General features: G+C 32.8%; 1 protein-coding gene across 1 annotated transcript in view; it reads right to left on the bottom strand.

Annotated features, from left to right (window-relative positions):
- Positions 1 to 19774, bottom strand: part of LOC123665094 — a 51890-nt gene that overhangs the window by 15232 nt on the left and 16884 nt on the right. Inside the window, exons 3-4 of the mRNA XM_045599444.1 lie at positions 5801 to 5918; positions 4064 to 4146 (exon numbers count right to left, since the gene is read on the bottom strand). Of these exons, the coding sequence (XP_045455400.1) occupies positions 4064 to 4146; positions 5801 to 5918 (201 nt within the window). The remainder of the gene's footprint in view (positions 1 to 4063; positions 4147 to 5800; positions 5919 to 19774) is intronic.

The raw sequence follows: 19774 nt of genomic DNA, 5'->3' as shown, positions 1-19774 counted from the left end.
TGAGAAAATGCTTTAACGAAACTTTGTAGTAAACGTATTTACGTCACTCAATGGGGCCGATACAAATATTAGTATTGGTTCACTTCGTATAAGATAACTATACTTTTACATCTTGCGAATTCCGTAAATGTGGATTTATTTGGTTTTTTTTTTTAGACTAATAATAGATTTTACGTAAGTAGGAAACACACATGGCACTATCATGGTGGTAGGCGGCATGGCTGCGGTTGTTTCTTGACACTCGCGCCGTCGCGCGCTGTCCAGGCGTACGGTCGGCGGCCGACTGGCGTCGCGGCGGCCAACTCTACGTCCGACTACTAGCCAATTCCGCATTTTAAATATTCCGTTATTTCTACAGCACTATAAAGACAACATAATTATCGTTACGATGATCCATTCCATAGAGTAATTATCGTATTATTGATTAGTTTACGATTAATTATCACCGTGCAAATTAATTCGTTCCAGCGATCTCTACTTCCGAGTGTTCATTATATTATTATCCATGATATAGGAACATGACAGTGAATATTGATGTACAAAGATAATAATCTTAATCCTGTCAAGAAGTCGACACAGGTATAAAAAAGGTTACAGTCACCTAACAAAAATGTTATTAGTATTCAAGAAAGATCTTATTGTAAGATTACAATCAGATTTTTGACGATTACATGAACGTGACGTAATAAAAATATATATTATATAGAAGAATATTTTTTTTTGAGATAGTAGAGCTATTTATGATTATATAATTACATACTTTATTCATATATTTCTAAAATCTGAGCGACGAGTGGAGGGGGGTAACGTATGTATTCATATTATTTTAGAATTTTATATTTTTTTTTATAAAAACGTAATAAGTATTTTTATGGATGTACCTTATATTAATCATAAATATTCGCATTTTTATTTTTATTGAATTTTAAGAAAATCTCAATTATTTTAATATAGAATAGCAATTTCGCGCAAAAAATATTTATTGGCAGGTTTTATAGATTTGATTTTTTTTTTTTTTTTTGTTATGAACTGTAACCTCGTAATTTTTATTTGAAAGAATTTATTTTGAAAATATTAGAATTAGTCGATCTGGTGGGCACGTATTATTTCCGCAATCTGTTTATAGTTGATGCGGAAGAGCCGGGAAGGCCACGCCCGGCGTTTATTTGACTTCGTAGACGTTTAAGATGCAGTATCATGCGGAACTAAAACCTTTGTTGATCCTATATTATAAAGAACTTATTAAAAAAAAAAAAAACAATTTCATGCTCCTCAACCACTACTAAATATCAGAACGAAGTATCTTAAACTAATGTTAAAAGAACTAACATTTTAAATAATACAATATCCAATTCATAAAACAATAAATAAATAAAGCAGAAAAATATATTCTTTACTTCCTATTTCGCGTACCTGCTAAAAATACCGGAAAGACTTTTATAAGAATTATTTTTAAATTGTCACATTTACAACAAGGAAGCGATATAAGTTATGTAAATAAAACATATACATATATATATGTCAATATGTCATCGTATTTCAAGCTTGACTGCATCCTTACTACGTGTTTTTACCGCACTAAACAAATATTTACAAATTTTATATTTTATGGTGTTTACTGATTTTTTTTATCAAATACCTAAAAACTTATTAACAGTTAAAACAAATCTGTAAATATATTTAGAAATTTCTATGTGAGAACTGAACATGAAGGTAAAATCATCAAAATGTATAATTATTTTACGAGATTAATCATCGATTTTATCATAAGTCGGTTCGAATGATTCCGTGTAATGATGGTGAATATATGGGAATGCGGAAACTGAACTTAATGATATTTTTTATTGAGTCATACATCTGTCCAGTTTTAGGAAAACCATCTCGCACTCATACGCATTATTAGCTTGACATTTAAAGCGTTGCGAAATTTAGTTAATGTTTAGACTTTGTGCTCAATTATATCCTAATTATTCTATTACATAAATAATGTATAACTATGCAGAGCATTTTTTTTATATAAAATAATACGTAAATAAATATAATAATGATTATTTTGAACTTTTTTAACATTAAAACACGTCAATTTAAAAATACGAAAAGAAGCAATAAAACCAATTGCAGAAAACCTGCGTTTTATTATTATTGCAGAAGTAAATATCTCTAAATAACTCATAATGATACTTTTGCACTACATCGTCAAAAACTTTATTATATATCTAGATACTTGTATAATTTTTAGATTTGATTCAATTTATCTCAATCATGGAATCATGTTACGTTGTTTATATGTATAATCGCAATTTACTGTACAACGTCAAACAAAACAATATGATAATAGAACATAATATTTTTTATGGTTCTCGATGAGTTAAATGAAGCCATCATTATAAACGAAGATGAGCCACGAGATGACGCAAATCCACTGATCGTCTTATAGTTTAAGTTTCGCGACTATAGCGATATTGTTCATTTACAATAATAAACAACGAAACTAGGCTTATTATAAATACAAAGTTTTTTATTTTATTAATATGTCATATCTGAGATTTTTCCGCTTGAGTTTGGGTGTAATATTTTTATTTACATATTTGTATATGCTTCCATATATATTTGTATAACACAAGCATTAAGTTACCTTAGTAACAGACGACCGTGTGTGAATTTTATAAGATTTTAAGCCGACCCCGCAAACGTTCTTTTTTCATGTACCTATGTTATTACCCCCCCCCCCCCCCCCCTAACATTGTGACACGAGAATTACAAAATAAAAAATTTAAAAAAAATTTATATCTATAAGATTTATTCACCGAATGGTCATTACTGAATTTTGTAAATCCTGGTCCTGCGATATGTTTAGTACGTATACGTGCGTCATTTGTGTCCCGTTTAATTTTAAACAATAAAACGTTGGAAGTTTTGTATTAAATAATGCTAGGGCATTTACGTACTTAATTCCTTATGACAATTAATATTGAGCTCAACCAATGTTTAAAAAGACAGATGTACAGTTGAATTTTTAAACAGAAGCTTTTGAAAATTCCGTGTTAGCCTGGATTTAAACTAGTAATTATTCGTTTAATATCCATATATTCTCGCTGATGGATCAACGCAGTTTTTGCTTACTTTACCAATGAAAAGTTATTACAATATTTGTTATTTGAGCAATTATTAAGTAAGTTGTCTCTCTAGTATTTTGTTTTTATGATTTATACATTTGAAGCTATGTTATAGACTAAAAGACATAAACGCAAGTCGTTATCGATTAAGGTGAACGAGAAAAATTTCCAGATGGCCATTTAAAGTAAGCAATAAGCATGTATTGCCCTATTGTTTACAATTAGTTTAATTCTTTAGAATTAAGTTTAATTCTTTTTGGTGAAATTACAATTAGTTATTATAAAAATAGGTATGATGTAGTAATAAGTATGATATAATAAATAAGTTTTGCTCTAATCGATAAAAAATAAAATACGATATCAACAATTACCTACAACGTTATTATGTATTCGAAAACAAATTAGTTTTTAGGCTTTAAGACAGAATATTTTTAGAAACAAATAAGATCATAAGCTTTATTGAGCTATTGTTATGCTATAAATATGTAAAGAATGAATAAAATCCCTATCCGTGACAGATGGCGCGTAGGCGCAGCGGCACTGAACTTATGTTTAAGCACCGCAAGGGAAGTCGCTCTGAAGTATTTCTGGATTGGTACCGTGCGGAAAGTTAGTCATTTCGCTTTACGATTTGTTTAGCTTTAGCGGGACAACGCTGTCTCACGTCGACCTTCCGCAAGACAAAATAAACGTATGCTACGCAATAAGGAACAGGTCAACACAGCAGCGGAAGTTTCGCGATTTACATACGCACATCGGTTTGTTAGTCCTCTAATAGTCCTCTGCCTAACAGGTTGTTGTACTCAGGTGGGTTAAAAATATATTACAGTTTGATTGTATTCATAAGCAAATAATCACGATACTGAATAATATCGAACTCCGCAAAATGAAAAAAAAAAATGTTAATTTAAAACCTTAAATAATCACAAGTTAAACAGAGTAGTTACCGTTAACATGTTTACATATGGCTTCCTTTTCCCGTAGTTCCTTTTCTAAGCTCCATACGGGTGACTCGGGTTTGTCCGATGTTCTGTTAATAAAAGAGATATTTAGACATAAAACTAGATCAATATGTATTTTAAATAGCGAGGTCTGAGGTCACGATGGAAAGCGGTTCAAGTTCTACAGCTATATAGTATTGTATGCATGTTGTCAGCGTGATTCAGTGCATGACCAACATTTTATGCTACATATATTACAAGGGTCAACGCACGCATTTGCGGTGGCGACGGTGCGGCAGTCCTGCTGTAGCTCGGCGGTTCAAGACCGTGCAAGCGTCGTACACGGCGGCCCATTGTGGACGTCATCGACAGAATTAAACTGATTCATGTTGCACTTGAAGCGGGCACTAATTACGCCATTATACTTAGTTATTATTTATATTCGTGTAGGATTTTGTAACATTCGGCCCATTATGTGCGATCCAGCTTGCCTAGAATTTGCTTTACTGCCAAAACTCTGCGCACACTATTAAAACGTCCGTAATACCTTTGTATAAGGCGGCCATTAAAAGCCGAATGCGAGTAGCAGTTTATATTTATATAATGATCTAATCTATTCATCCTAAGGTCGTAGAATGTTGCGACATGGACGTCTTGCTTTTGTTTGCTTGCTTTTATTAAGCTTCTGCACAAGAGCAGAGATATTGATGTGGCTTTTAAATAAAAAAGTAAATTTGGTGATTCCGCTTACTTTTTAATTTTGGTAACCCCGTTTTCTCGCGCTTAAATACCTTTCCTTTATGTAATACGAATATAGATTGATTGATATTGCACAGTTTTTTATTAAGTTTAAATAATTATTAAAAGTATATAATTAAAATATGCTATTCTGTTGTGACTATCGTTTACAAAAAATGACATAAGCCGGAAGCATAACTACCTAGTAGGATAGTTGTTTCTGTGCAAACGAAAAATATTATTGTTTGCTCGCAAACGAAAAAAAAAACCTACTACAATTACATCGACAAGTAATTGAGAATAAAACATCGATAAGCAATGAAACCACATGACAAGCATCAGCTTTCGATTAAAACTAGAGTCATCAAAATCGGTATACCAGGGATGTGGTATAATAACAACGTAGGTTGACGAAAACATTGTCAAGTAAATACGCATTAACATATAACTCGAAAAGTACTTGTCAGATCTCGATTAAATTTAAATGAGACCAATCGATAAATGAGACCTTTTAAATGAGACCTTTCGATAAAATAGAAAAAAAATCATCGAAATCGATGAACACAGTAAAAGTTCAGAGCTAGACATAGAAAATAGTCGAATTGAAACCTCCTCCTTTTTTAAAAGTCGGTTAAATAGCGTCATTATTTTGTTGTTCTACAAGCTGTAATTATAAGATTATACATTTTAAATTATAATTTTATTGAGTTATTTATTAAAATTCAACATATAGTCAAATAATAACCCAGCTACTCGTTTTTTAAAAACATAAGCTAAACTACTCGTAATAAAAAGCAGATCTTATAAATGCAAGGAAATAGCTATATGTATTTTATTTTTTTATTTATAGAATTACGTTCATATACTCGTATACGTTGTCACCTATTAATAAGATGAAGTCATATATATATATATCTTGCGACTTTTCATAGTATTAAATACGGGTATAATGGATATAAAATTTACCTCGTTCAAGAAAGATATGAAAAATGTACACAAACTTACTGTCTGGTTTGTCTTGAACACCGACGAAGTTCAGCAGCAAATACGCAAAATTCTCCAAAGGTCAGGATGAGAGATTTTCTTCGTGCACACTGACGCGCGCAAACGAGCATTTCAAACACTGGAACAAGGGTAAATCAATTAAAAATCAGCAAAATTTTACATAAATGACCTAAAAACCGCAGCATATCTTAATTAAGTCGTAAAAAATCAAATTAGAAAGCAGACGTTAATATATATTTATTTATTTCACAACCATAATTTACATTGTAGGTACATAAAACAAATACAAAATATAATTAAGTATGAGCCACGCAGGGGCACGAAATATTAAGGTAAAGAGGAAGCGCTGAAAAAACCCAATCCTAGATCTTAGTAATTTCTAGATCTTAGTAATGCCTTTACTAGTGTGGATATCGATATTTTGCTGTCTGTGTTAGGTTCCTTTAACATATGTCCATCGGTAATTAACTGGTTTTACAGTTACTTGTATGGCCATCGGCAGCGTTTTCAATTTCAAGATACTTTCTCAGATTGGGCTGACGTAATTGCTGGCGTACCACAAGGTGCCGTGTTGTCTCCTTTCCTATTTTCTTTGTTTATCAATGGACAACACATTTTGAATTGGTAAAAACTTGTTTTCTCTCTACTACCTGTATGCAGACGATCTCCGAATATATACCTATTCTAAGGTAGTTGATCTACATACACACAAGTATATATCTACTGAATGAAGACTTGAAAAATATTTTTAAATGGAGTAGCTCATACAGTTTAAAACTCGATCCTTCAGTCTCAAGTAACTACTGTGGGTAGTCCAAAACCGGTCAATTGTATAGATTGGTCACTAGTTACACCTGTACTTTTCAACAATGCCAAAGTAAACTTTAGTGACAATGTGAAAATTCTATTTGATCAGTATCTCTCTTGGTCACCTTAGTTAACTGAACTCAGCCGGAACATGTATGCAGCCATTGGTTTACTTCGACGACTTTAACACACACTTCTTTAAACAATCCTTTACTTGACAAATATGACCATGTCTCCCGTAAAAACTCAAGTGGCTCCCGATTCGTTTTCGCAGAAGTACTCATATGCTTTACTTCTTTACTATGTATTTTTTAACCCTAACACGTTAAAAGCGATTCACCTTTTTTTTATTCCCACGAGTGTTCCCTTAGAGCAGATTCATATTTACTTTTAAAAACACCTTTCCACAAAACTTCCTTTTACTTCGATTCCTGTACTGTAAAAGCTGATCGCTTGTGGAACTCTCTTCCACTTCCATTAAGAGAAGCTCAATCACTAGCTTGCTTTAAGAATTTTATTAAGGGGTCAATTATTCATTACGTAAGGATCCCGATCCGGGTTTGAAATACTTCACATATCCTTAATGGGGGGAAAGGGCTGTCAAACTGATTCTTAAGTTATGTATAATTGATCTCGTTTTAACTGTTTTATTTATTTTTTGTAAGTAATTAAAAACTAGTCGATCATCTATATATTAATACGTGAAGCAAAAACTTTGTACCCGTTTTTACGAAAATTGCGCGGACGGAGGAGTATGTAATTTCGCACACTTTTAGTATATATAGAGGAGTGCAGAATGCTAATATTTTTTTAAAATTATGTATAAAAATATATAAAATCAATAAAAAAAAACATTACACACACTAACCATGTATTTGACACACACGCATATTATAACTCTTTTATTGATTGTCAAACTCTGTAGTCATATTAAACAATTTTAAAAGAGGTTCTTTATTTTCATAATTTTTTGATTTTCTTAAATATAAATCGGGGTTTTTTAGATACCAATAAAATCTAAAGTATAAGAGCTATGCAATTGAAACTTTATATGATTAATAAGTCCACTATTGACATCATATCCTGAGAATTTTGTTTATCTGGTATAATCCAAACCCAAGTTATGAGGGTTCAAAAAAACGACGAAGCACTTCGAGAAAAGATAGGTAGTGCTTTTCGTTTTTTTTTTTTTTTTGGTTCGTCTTGGCGGGGCACTACCGTGCCCCCAGATTTTTAATTGTGGTCGAATTTCGACCACTAGGCGACCACTAGTTATTTTAAAAGTGTTATTGGTTTGTAGATTGTGTAACTGATTTATGTTTAAGATTATTTAATAAAATACTTTTGACTACTGATAAATGGTATTCCAAAGACTCGATATTTATCTTATAATATAATGGTAATCTGTAGTAGAGAGCAATAAAATAATTTAACTTATCTGTTAAAGACTAAAAACCATTGATTTGCGTCAAACTGAGAGTTGTACCTGATCCTTTTCTAATAACATTATATACGGCTTGACCGATTCTCATGAAATTTTGTGTGCATCAGGTAGGTCTGAATCGAACAACATCTGTTTTTACCCCCCTAATTGTTAAGAGTAATCCACCCCTTAATTTTTTTAATTTTTAGATAAATTATTTATTTTTTATTTTAGTATGATTTGGCGTTGAAAAATACATACAACCCTAAATTTTCACCCTTCTACCACCAACCCCTATTTTTAAATACCGTTTAGCGGCAAGACAACGTTTGCCGAGTCAGCTAGTATATATATATTATATGTAACTATGTGTATGCATGTACTGTATATATGTATCAATGTGTAGGTATTTTATATGTATATATTTATGTATAATAGTTAGTATATATCCTATGTTTAATATATTATATTATTTTGTTTTTAATTTCTCTTTGTACACTTCTTAACAGCTTCTACTTTCTCGTGTCCTGTGCCCAAAAGGTGGTCGCGAAGAAATTACTCATTTAACAATAAGACCGCTTTTGTACCTCTTTTATTGCGTAGTTAATTGTTAATTTATCCTGTGGCGTACAAAAAAGAATATTATTATTATTTCTTTTATTTTAATATTTTAACCTATTATATATTTTTTATACAGATTTATAAAAAAAAAGGAAACAAAAATAGGAAGCAAGCTACACATACGATACAAGCATGGCACATCATTATAGCCAATAAGGCCGGCAGTTGTTCTGTTTTATTTTAAGTTGTTCAATAAAGTGTTAAAATAAATGTATAACAAATAAATAGTCGTATTAATCAAAATATGATTGAGAACCATGAGTGGTGAAGTAATAATAGAAATTTTGTTAAACTTTGACTCATTTGATGACATATTATACATAGAATAGCTAAAATCAAGAGATCTATAATCTACATATATTGATTATTTGAGATGAGTGAGTCAAAAAATAGCCTTTATGATAATGACTGTGATAATGTATATGTGTAGTCATATCGACAAATAGATAATTATTTTTGCTCGTTAACGAAATAAAAATCGACTTCACAACAACGGCCGAAAAATATTCAAGTAAACATTATTAGAGATAACTCAAAAAGTACTGGTCAAATCTTGATTAAATTTAAATGGGACCACATAAAAAGCACCGCCTTTCGATCGAAAATAAAAATATAAAAATCATCGAAATCGATCGGTCCACCCAGTAAAAATGTTCTAAGGTATTTTACATAAAAATGTTTTTTAATAAATAGTAGTAATAAGTATAAAGTAAATCGAATCAGAAAAATCGGCGTAATCGGTGTATATATATAAAAAAATACCAAACGAATTGAGAACCTCCTTCTTTTTTAAGTCAGTCTTGATTATCATAGATATTAAACACGTCACTTGAGCTACCTACGTTAATTTTTATACTAGCAACGACAGTTCTGTTGTACGAAGAAAGTTATGATAAATATTAGAAAATAGAAAGAATAATTCATGTGTGTATCTCTGAATATATTTGCCTTTTAATATACGTTAATTTAAAAAGATCGCAAGTTTTCGGCATTTTTGATGATACATAAATAAATAATTGATCGTGTCGTTTTTTTTTGAATATAAATAGTCTTATCTATAATATATATAAACGCGAGAGGTCATTCATCACGAAATCTCCGAAACTATAACACCTACAAACTTGAAATTTGGCAGGTAGGCTCCTTATAGGAAGTAGACATCCGCTAAGAACGGATTTTACGAAACTCAACCCCTAAGGGGGTAAAATGAGGGTTGGAAGTTTGTATGAGAGTCCCATGTTCTTGACGTAAGAGACTTGAAATTTAAAATGTATGCTCTATAGATGGTAACAAGGTGTTCAAATAATGTATCTTTAGAAATCAACTCCCTTTTGGGGTTAAAACGGAGGATGTTACGTTGACTCACTAATCACGAAATCTTCGAAACTATAATGCTACAAACTTGAAATTTAGCAGGTAGGCTCCTTATAGGGCGTAATCTATTGCTAAGAATGGATTTGACGAAACTCGACCCCTAAGGGGGTAAAACGGGGGTTTGAAGTTTGTGTGAAAGTCCCATGTTTTTGAAGTAAGAGACTTGAAATTTAAAATGTATATCTTATAGACGATGAGAAGGTGTCCAAATAATGAATCTTTAGAAATCAACTCGCTTTTGGGGTTAAAACGGGGGATGGTAGATTTACTCACTCATCACGAAATCTCCGAAACTATAACACCAACAAACTTGAAATTTGGCGGATAGGCTCCTTAGAGGGCGTAGACATTCTCTAAGAACGGGTTTTACAAAACTCGACCCCTAAGGGGGTAAAACGGGGGTCGGAAGTTTGTATGAAAGTCCTATGTTTTTGAAGTAAGAGACTTGAAATTTAAAATGTATGCTCTATAGATGGTAAGAAGGTGTCCAAATAATGTATCTTTAGAAATCCATTTCTTTTTTGGGTTAAAAGGGGGGATGGTAGGTTGAATTATCACGAAATCTCCGAAATTGTAACAGTTACAAACTTGAAATTTGGCAAGTAGGTTTCTTATAGGGCGTAGACATCCGCTAAGAAAGGATTTTACGAAATTCGATCCCTAAGTAAGTAAGACGGGGGTTGGAAGTTTGTATGAAAGTCCTATGTTTTTGAAGTAAGAGGCTTGAAATTTAAAATCTATGCTCCATAGATGGTGAGGAGGTGTCCAAATAATGCATCGTAATCTATATATATAAAAAGGAAAGGTCACTGACTCACTCATCACGAGAACTCTAAAACTGCTGGATGGTCCATCCATCCAGAATGGACAAAGATGAAATTTGGCAGGGAGGTAGATTATAGTTAGTAGACGTCCGCTAAAAACGGATTTTGCGATATTCCACCGCTAAGGGGGTTTAATTGGGGTTGATAGTTTGTATGAAACATATACAGCAGGGTCGGTTTAAAGCAAAATAACCGCGTTGCACCGTATGTGTTCGAGAAACATTTATATTGATCACACTTATAAGTAGCACAAAAAAAATACTTTTTACAATATCTAACCTTTACGTTACTAGAATACTTTTTATTTACCCCTGTCGTCACGGAGTCACGGAGGAGCGTGCGTTACGCTATTCCGTGATCTATTTACGTATGATATATTTACGTAGAACCATATTAAAAACTAAATTGCATGCAGTATATTTTAAATATATTTACACTACAATACTATATTATTACTACATTATTTCATACCATAATTCTGACGAATTCAACGAACCATTTTGTTGAACGCGACGCACGCTTTACGCGGACATAGTCGCGGGCAACAGTTAGTGTATTATAAAACAAAGTCCAAAGTGATCGATTTCCTCAAAATCTGCGGAACGGATTTTCATGTGGTTTCACCAATGGAGAGAGGGCATCAAGAGGAAGGCTTACGAAACGGCTAAGCCGATCACGATAAGAGTTTCACTGGAAGTTTGCCGGGAAAACTTTGTGTCACACTGATTTCAACGCGGGCGAAGCCGCGGGCACAGCTAGTTGAGTATAAATATCTCGTTGTTTTTTTTAACGCATAAACACATATAGACACATCTATGGTGGTAACTGTTAGGCACATCAGGATCTATCTTGCTCAAAATTTAAAGCATTCCGACTGTGGAAATACATCAACCTTACAGAAGATTACAGCTAAGTAATATTGCTTTCAAGTAATTTTGTATTCCTGTAGTAAATTAGTCAGAGTTCCAAGCTAGGGGCTCTTGGTGTTACAAGTGTTTACAGGCTACAGTAGCCGTTGCAGAACAATGAAAAAAATATATACCATCACCAATACATCAGAACTGTCATTGATTGTCGTTAGGTGTGAATGTGGTACGTTAGAGAAATAGAGAAAAGAAAAAAAAGATGGAAGGATTGAATAAAAGAAGTCACTACTGATAGATTACAAATAACGACAGAAAAGAAATTGTAGTGTCCGACGTATGCAAAATTGTACTACAACTCACAATAACGTAATGTATAATTAATAGTAGGTTAATTGACTATGTATAAATATAATATTCGACGCGTTGGCACAACAATCGCAGCATGCATGAGCATGGTGTAAGACAGCAACGACAGTGTTGAATAATTTTTGAACGACGAGAAATAAACAAAGACGCACACATAATCTCCCCGTTTTTTATAGTCGGTTTATAAGAAAATTAGCCATAATGTAAGAAAATTAACCAAAATATTGTTATAATTGTTGAAACAATTATTTTTTCCCCAATTCAGTCATTTTAATATTGTCACCAGAACTTTTGATATGTTTCAATTATTATTATATGAAATCGCTTCATCGAGTCAAACTATGTAAATTGGTGTATAACGTAAGGCATAGTAAACTCCGTGTTTTTTTGTTCCTAATGTTATTCTCGGAAAGAACTGTGTCATAAACTCATTAAGGGCTGAGTAATAAAGGAAAAACTTTCAATTACCGTTGCAAGTGACTGCTTTATGCTGTCATTTGATGACGACGAAATATAATGGTGACTGCTTCAAGCGCAATTAATAGCAGGAAGATCTTAGGTCTTTGTATAAAAATCATTACAAAATGTTTTTACATAGGTACATATACAAATATTATGAACGAGCCGACCCGTGCCCACTTCGCTGGCCATTAATTATTATTTTTGTGATTCAAATATATAGTAAAGTTCGCATTTCGCTCGCATTTCTCCGACTTGATTTACATATTTATACTATTATTTTTCACCGATTTTTTTGTTCAAAAACAATAAAATATAGATTATATCACTTCTGAATAGTGTAGCTTTGTGTTAAGTAAAATAATTTTTTAATCGGATCAGTGTTTGCGAAGATTACCCTCTACAAACAAACAAATTTAGAAACTTTACCTCTTTATAATATTAGTATAGATTTATACTTTCTAATATTGACGTTCGTCAGGTTTTAAGACGTACAATAGCCGATAACATCTGAGACCGATAGCATATCACATTTTTGAGGCAGAGTGAGAGAAAAAAAACTTTAAGAACGTACGGATCATCGTATGTTATCGTTTAATTAGTCTAATAATTTAAAAAAAAGTAAGTGTACACTATTCAGCTTCAATTATTAGGTTAACAACTTAACAAGCGTAGTTGTTTAGCGTACTTACTAAACACTAACGTGTGTAGTATTAGGGCGACTTTTGTGAACTTTGGCTTTGTCGTTTACAGCATCGTCTATACCTATCTACTAATATATGACTGTATATTAGCAGTATAATACAATCAATATGGCAATTTTGTTTAGTGAATATTGTATTGAATCGAATCACAGAAGCTACACTTCCGAAAAGAAATATTGGATAGCCTATTTTTGAATGTAGGTGGAAGGTATAGGACAATAAATATAATAATACTATACCAAACAACGGGATATGTATCAAACGCAAGTGAAGAAACGTAGGAAATCTCGTACAAGTATAAATTATATTAATTTAAGAACACACACAATAAAAAAAAATGTTTCCGACACAAGGATTCAGTGTCTTAGTAGCAGTAGTGTTTCAGCCGCGGAATCATACTATGATATTATACAGAATGAGTAGTAAATACAATACAACAATAACATGCCGCGTAGTAATGACAATGTTATTATGTAATGTATATTTTTAATCCACGTTTAGTTCATACCTATATCCGTGTATTGATATTTAAAGCACAACTTATTACCACTCATTTATACCAAGTCATAAATATAACATGTAAAAATATTTAAAAAATAAATACATATCGTCGAGGATAGTGCAAAACCGCGTAACTAGCATTGGTTAATACCGCGTATCTGACAAATATAGCTAATTTAAGTTTTCGCGAGTAATTAACACAAAATCTTGATTTACTGCCACCACTTTGATGTGAGTTTATTTCGAGCCATAGAAAGCCAGAAATCGCCAAATAACAATACCGCGTATCTTCGGCCGGTAAGCGTCGATACCGCGTAAGTGATACCGGAAGCGCGTTTGTGGTTTATTTTTGCTATAAAACTCTGTACATTCTTAAGGAATATGCCCATAATGTCTTCGCACTACTGCAGAAAAGAAAGTACGAAATTATATTTAGTGCCAATAATACAATATAAACGTGAACTATATACCATATCTATGTTGAAAAATAACAAAAAAGACAGGGAGTGGCTTCCAGAAAACTTTTTGAAGATGTTCTGAAAGGTAAATAACCTTGTTTCAACCGAAAAGAGATGCATGTGATCTATGTTGTTCATATAAAGTAGAATTGCTATTTAGTATTTAATAATATTACTGAAGAAAAATATCAACAACATTTATCACGAAAACATTTAACTAGACAAGAAAATATCTCAGACAAAGAAGATGATTATTGTTAAAATAATAATAATAGCATAAGAATAAAAATAAATAATAATAATAACCAGACAACCTTAACCTTATATAGGACACGGCAAGTGAATGCGGTAGGGAAGTGTACAAAGAGAAGTGACGAATAGTGTCACCTAAGACGATATCAATTATCAATAGTAAAAAGACAAATACATATATACGATAAATACATACATACATATACAGACACAAACAGAGACACAAACACACATATATACTACTATTATAAAGAGGTAAAGTTTCTAACTTTGTTTGTTTGTAGGGTTGTTGTTTGTACTCTTCGCAAATACTGATCAAAGCTACACTGTTCAGGAGTGATATAGGCTACATTTTATTGTTATTGAACAAGAATTTCAGTGAAAAATAATAGTATATGTAAATCAAGTCCGAGAAATGCAAGCGAGATGAAAACTTTACTATATATTTGCTTCACAAAAATAATAATTAACGCCCAACGAAGTGGGCACGGGTCGGTTAGTATATAGCGCCTTGAGGTATTTTTTGAAGCGTATGTATATTTACATATATATATATATATATATATATATATACGCTTTAAAATACTGTACTTATAAACGAAATACATATTACAAGTGTAGCAATACTCATACATGATATTATGCAGAGAGAAATAGTGCGCCTTGAGGTATTTTTTGAAGCAAGACAGGGATTGGGCTTGGTTTATAGGAGGAAGTAGAGCATTTCAAAGTTGAACAGCTTTAACTGAAAAAGAGTTGGAATAAAAAGAAATAGTGTGGGCTGGAGTTTCGAGCATCAAAGTAGACTCGGATCTAAGGGTGCGTTCGTGCGTATTACAAAGATACTTGAAACACTACTTAACGTACAAAGGTGTATCAGAATGAAAAAGTTTACAATATAGTAACGAGAGTAGGTGAGTATTCCTGCGAAAGCGAATCGGGAGCCACTTGAGACGATTGCAAAATTCGGAAACATGGTCATTTTCGCGAAGACCAAATATGAACCGTATGCAAAAATTGTGAAGACGCTCAAGCTTACTTAATTGCTCCTCTTTAAGATCACGATAGCAAGTGTCAGCATAGTCAAGAATTGGTAGGAGTGACTGTGCTAAAGTAATTTTGGTAGACAAAGGGAGGAATTATTGCAGTTGTCGCAGTGATCCGATAGCTGCAAATAGTTTACAGCTCATCTCACTCAGCTGAGGTGCCCAAGGAAGATAACTCCGAGGTTTTTTATATTGCGGTTGTAACTGATTACAGCGTTGTTATAAACGACTCAACAAGTTTAGGACTACTGATAATAATGACTTGACATTTTGTGGGATTAATGTTAAATCCGTAGGAGTTATTCCATCTATATAAGTTCTTCAAGTCATTTTTTAAATTGGTTATTAATGTAGGTAAATCTGTTAGTTTAGCGTGAGAATAAATTTGAAGATCATCACATTTTTACAAGGGCCATAGCCGTACTATAGTACATAGCCGTATATAACCTTTACGAAAACCGGACTGATAAGGATTTAGGATATCATTAGAGGAAAGAAATGAAGTTAGCTGTTGATAGGCAAGACTCTCTAAAACTTTGGACAGGAAAGGGAAAATGGCTATTGGGCAAAGATCAAAAAACGTAGAGGAATTAGATTTTTTAGTTAGTTTTGTTTCATTTCAAAACCGCGTAACTTACTCTTAGGTTCTAGTGTTGGTCAAATCAAATCCGTGAAAGTGACATAGGGCCTAAATGATTTACTTTAAAGGAATACTTTTCCTAACAAGAGATAGAACACATAAATAATTACTCTCTGTGTAAAAATGAGCTCAAAATTCGTTTAAATAAAAATCTTATTAAGTTTTTACCTTCCCCGGTAAAACTACATCTAGTGCAGATACGCGCTCCCTACCTGTAGCAGATACGCGGATTTGCAATATCCCCGACGATATAGTAAAATAAATAATACATATAGTTAGTTCAGCATATTGCAGTCCACTGCTGGAGATAGGCCTCTCCACGTTCGCGCCAGACAAAAACATTTTATTATGTTTCTGCCTCAAATTATCTCGGGTGAGACCGCGGGGCGCTGCTAGTATTAAATATAAAGGTAATGGTCAAATAATCTAGACTAAGAGAACAATTTTTTAGTTGTATAAAATCAATTGCAACGTGACAACGTGTATTTACGTAGAACTGATTATTACATTCAGGCTTAACGTTATTGATGCAGTGAAACCGCCTACAATAATAATTAGAGGATTGTCGAAATATTTACAACATAAAAGGGTCTTATTGTCTATATGTTTCAATTATATAAAAAAAAATCCTTCATTAAAAACCTGTCCGATGGGGTCCATTACTTTAAACATTGGGAGCAACGTGGATTAACGTGGGGAGCCTCTTATATAGACATCTATGATAATTCTGTATGCGGAATAACCCTTATCCATAAGAGAGGCTAAATCACTCTTGACTTTCAAAAAACACGTTAATGATTATTATCTTAAGATGGAGAAGATTTAGCGTAATATGGTGCTTCTTTTTTTCTCTTTTTGTTTATAATATATGTTATGTTTGTGTTTTTATCATTTCACTTAATTGTTATCTTCAATTTACGTTCATTGCTTACATACTTTATTAGTTTATGATAGAATATATATTATTTATTTATTCACTTATAAGGGATGGTACACAGCACAGAAAAAAATATAAATCAAACAAGAATGAAATATAATCAACAAGGCCAATTAAGACCATCCATCCGTTTAAAATTATATTATTATATTTTTATTCTCCTTTTTATTTATTTATGTATTTTCTATAAGTATTAGAATGTAGACATTTGTATGTAAATTTATTAAACATCTACACCACCTACCCAATTTTAATAGTAAGTTTCCTTTTTATGTCTGCTTTGTTTGTAATATATTTGAGGTGTACAATAAAGTATATGATAAATAAATAATTCTGTAGTGATTAAAATAGGATTATAATATGAAGGCGTTACTAGGCCTATAAAAAACGCTTGAACCTTCTTATAAGGACTACCGACTCATAAACTGTAATTTATTGTAGTGAGTAATATTATATGAGGTCATAAACACGTAACACCTGGCTCACGCACTATACGCAAAGACGTAAACAACCAAATCACTGATTCGACGAACAAGACAACACCATATTTTTATTGAACTAAAAACTATAAGGACATACTATGATTGTCCTAATAAACAAGTTTAATCATTTAGCAGATAACATTCAAACGAGTAAATGTGTTCAAAGATTAAGAATTTTAACTGAGGTAGGGCACAGCAGGAATTTCCTGCTCAAAATATGGAGCAGCCCGACTGGGGTAGTACCTCGACCTTACAGAAGATCACAGCAAAATAATACTGCTTTCAAGCAGTATTGTGTTCCTGTTGGTGAGTAAGGTGACCAGAGCTCCTGGGGGGATTGGGTATTGGGTCGGCAACGCGCTTGTGATGCTTCTGGTGTTGCAGGTGTCTATAAGCTACGGTAATCGCTTACCATCAGGTGAGCCGTACGCTTGTTTGCCGACCTAGTGACATAAAAAAAAAAAAAAAAAAGAAAATGTAGAGTTCTAAATTTAAGGGTATGAAAAATATATATTGGTCGACTCTCAGACCTACCCGATATATAGGATATAGGATAAGCATAATTATAAATTTATAACGCGTGATGTTTAATAAAAGGCATGGGGATTTTAGAGCCAGTGGATATTCATTTTAAATTTAAAAAAAAAAAAGTATTTTACGTAGAGGCGAAGTTCGTGGACGGTGGAAGGCAGATAATGTTGCTTTTTAAAGTAATATAGCCGTCTTTCTGTAAAAATATGAGTTATATTACGAATGAAAAAATGTGCGAAGTAACGCTGTCTAACGTTTCATTGCCCCCTTGTTGAGGTCAATAAATGATAGTCGCATCCGAACAAACGTTTATATCATAACAAAGGCATCGTAACCAGTATTAATGGGAACGTAAACCGAGTGATCGCTGTGATTTATGAGTCACAAATTAACAATGGGGCATAACCCCATACGGCTGTAAATTGTTTCATATGTCGTGCATACTGTCCAGTCAATTTGACTCGTTTATGATAACATCAGCCGACTTCAAGTTCAACTAATAGGCTTCTTGGGATCGTTTTTCTTAAGGACTACTCATAAAATAATTTTGTTTACTAATAAGTATTTGAATAAGTACTATGTGGCTACGGTACTAAAGAATATGGCCACCCCGGTACACAGGCCGAAGACGGGCAGCAGCGTCTTCGGTGCGACAAAGCCAGCCCTGCGGTCACTAACCCGCCTGCCCAGCGTGGTGACTATGGGCAACACACGTGAGTTCACGTTATTTTTGGCGTAAACTTGTGGAGGCCTATGTCCAGCAGTGGACTTTATAAGCTGTAATGATGATTTGAATAAGTATATTACATATCATAAAAACATTAAAAATCTACAGTATCTAGTCGCCACACTTTAACAGTAAATACTATAGTCTATGTATGTATATTTATGTACATATATCGTACTATAAAAATCTTAAACTTTTTTTAGTTATTTAATACGTAAACAACTAAAGTTACCAACAACTTTCACACAATTCAAAATCAATGTGAATAATGACTGATGTATTTTTTGTCTGTTACGTCTTAGTCATTATCAAGTAAGTGATTATTGCTCATTTATTTACGGTTTGTGTCAGTGTTTGATAAGTCATTAATCATTAATATCGCAATAGTTTCAACCTAGAATGCTCTATAATTGTTTATAAATACTTATGTTTTTCAAGGTTCATGACTTGGAACGAGTCTACAAGTTATTAGGCATAATCTACTTTATTCAATGCAGTTTTAGAAATAAACGCTTGCAATTGATATTAACACGAGAGGTATTTATAAATAATTGCTTGCACGCAAAAGAAAAAAAACCGACTTCAATGACATCAACTTTACTGATCAACGACTTACTGGTTACAACGTAGGTAGACAATAAAATTGTCAAGTAAATACGCATCTTTGAGATAGCTCGAACACCACCTGTCGATTAAAAAAAGAATCATCGGTCTACCCGGTAAGAAGTTATGCAGTAACACTCATTAAAACATAAAGTCGATTTGAGAACCTCCTCCTTTTTTGAAGTCAGTTAAAAATACATAAGGTGTAGGAGTTGTTTCATCTTGATACGAAGTCTACAGATGAGTAATTAATTACTCTACATCATCATCAGTTCAGCCTATCGCAGTCCACTGCTGGACACAGGCCTCCACAAGTTCGCGCCAAAAATGGCGTGAACTCATGTGGTTTGCCC

Source organism: Melitaea cinxia, chromosome 2 (assembly GCF_905220565.1).
Source record: "Melitaea cinxia chromosome 2, ilMelCinx1.1, whole genome shotgun sequence".
NCBI lineage: Eukaryota > Metazoa > Arthropoda > Insecta > Lepidoptera > Nymphalidae > Melitaea > Melitaea cinxia.
Note: the sequence above shows the minus strand (reverse complement) of the source record. Positions and strands in the feature narration are given on the sequence as shown.